Genomic DNA, 1,181 nt, shown 5'->3' with positions numbered 1-1,181 from the left:
CCAGCCAATGCAACTGTAGGCTAACCTAATGATAGCCATGCTGGCAGGTGTGGTCTTTTGGGTAGGAATGAGCCCAGCACTGGCATAGGGAAGGCTGAACAGTGGTTAGACTGGAGAAGACCAGTTAGCTGGGTAGGTGGGTCTGCCAGGACATTTCCTTGGAAACTGGAAAATGTAAGAGCTATTATAAGGGCTCTGCTATAGCTAATGAGTTGGAAGGAATTAAAGAAAAATAATAAAAACAAGAAGAGAGAAGAAGGAGGTTCAGTTGGAAAAGGAGAAACTATCAGAGACATGGTAGAGATGTAAGTGGAAACCACACACACACACACACACACACACACACAACCAATCACCGTAATACTACAACAAAACTGTTTTATCTCTGGGTCATTTAAATGCATTCCCAAAGGCAAGAAATTGGCTTACACTTTTTTCAGTATAGGCATTTCTACAGTTAATTCATTGATAACAGATCTTTCAGGTCTAGTATACATCTTAAATCAGAATGATCTTCTTTCTGAGGCCCAGCTGTGGGTTCACGCTAAGGTCTTAGTGTCTGAATAATGTGAGATGTGCTAGGATCTGGGAGCAGCGTCACTTGGCAGCTGGGAGGAATGCCAGGAGACTGGTGTTGGGTACTTCATTTAAAAATTAGACCATTTCATTGTGACACTTAAATGATAGTTTTTAAATTTAGAAATTACATCATCAATTGTTCTTTTCTCTTTTAGGAACATAGTTTTTGAAGATTAACTCAACAATATGGCCAGAAAATGAAATTAAGAAGGATTTTTCATCATGGATCCACCTAAGCTATATTACAGCCACTGCATTCTTCTATAAATGAACCTTTGCTGTAAATAGCTGCATATAGTATAAATCATTATTTTGGTTAAAGTCAACCTACTAAAATACTGTTTGTCTTTCTTTCTTTTCTCTCTCTCTTTTTTTTAATTTGACCAGAGGGAGACACACACACACACACACAGAGAGAGAGAGAGAGAGAGAGAGAGAGAGAGAGAGAGAGAAAGGGAAAGTGAGAAAGCACATGTGGGAGTATCCAACACCTTAACCACTACTCCACCTGCTGGCCCTTCTTTTTTGTTTTTTAATGAGAGTAAGAAATTTGGACTCTGTTTGAGTTATAATATTGTACATAAAAGGGAGCGGAACAATTA

The 1,181-nt window shown here is 38.8% G+C and overlaps 1 protein-coding gene across 1 annotated transcript in view; it reads left to right on the top strand.

Annotated features, from left to right (window-relative positions):
* The window catches only part of MEP1B (meprin A subunit beta), a 37,347-nt gene extending 36,394 nt beyond the window's left edge, over positions 1-953 (top strand). Inside the window, exon 15 of the mRNA XM_006150562.3 lies at positions 735-953. Within this exon, the coding sequence (XP_006150624.1) occupies positions 735-749 (15 nt within the window). The 3' untranslated portion in view covers positions 750-953. The remainder of the gene's footprint in view (positions 1-734) is intronic.
* Positions 954-1,181: the final 228 nt, after the last annotated feature.

Source organism: Tupaia chinensis, unplaced genomic scaffold (genome assembly GCF_000334495.1).
Source record: "Tupaia chinensis unplaced genomic scaffold, TupChi_1.0 Scaffold000290_1, whole genome shotgun sequence".
In the NCBI taxonomy this organism is placed as follows: Eukaryota; Metazoa; Chordata; class Mammalia; order Scandentia; family Tupaiidae; genus Tupaia; species Tupaia belangeri.
The sequence above is the reverse complement of the archived record's forward strand: the minus strand, read 5'-3'. Positions and strand labels throughout refer to the sequence as shown.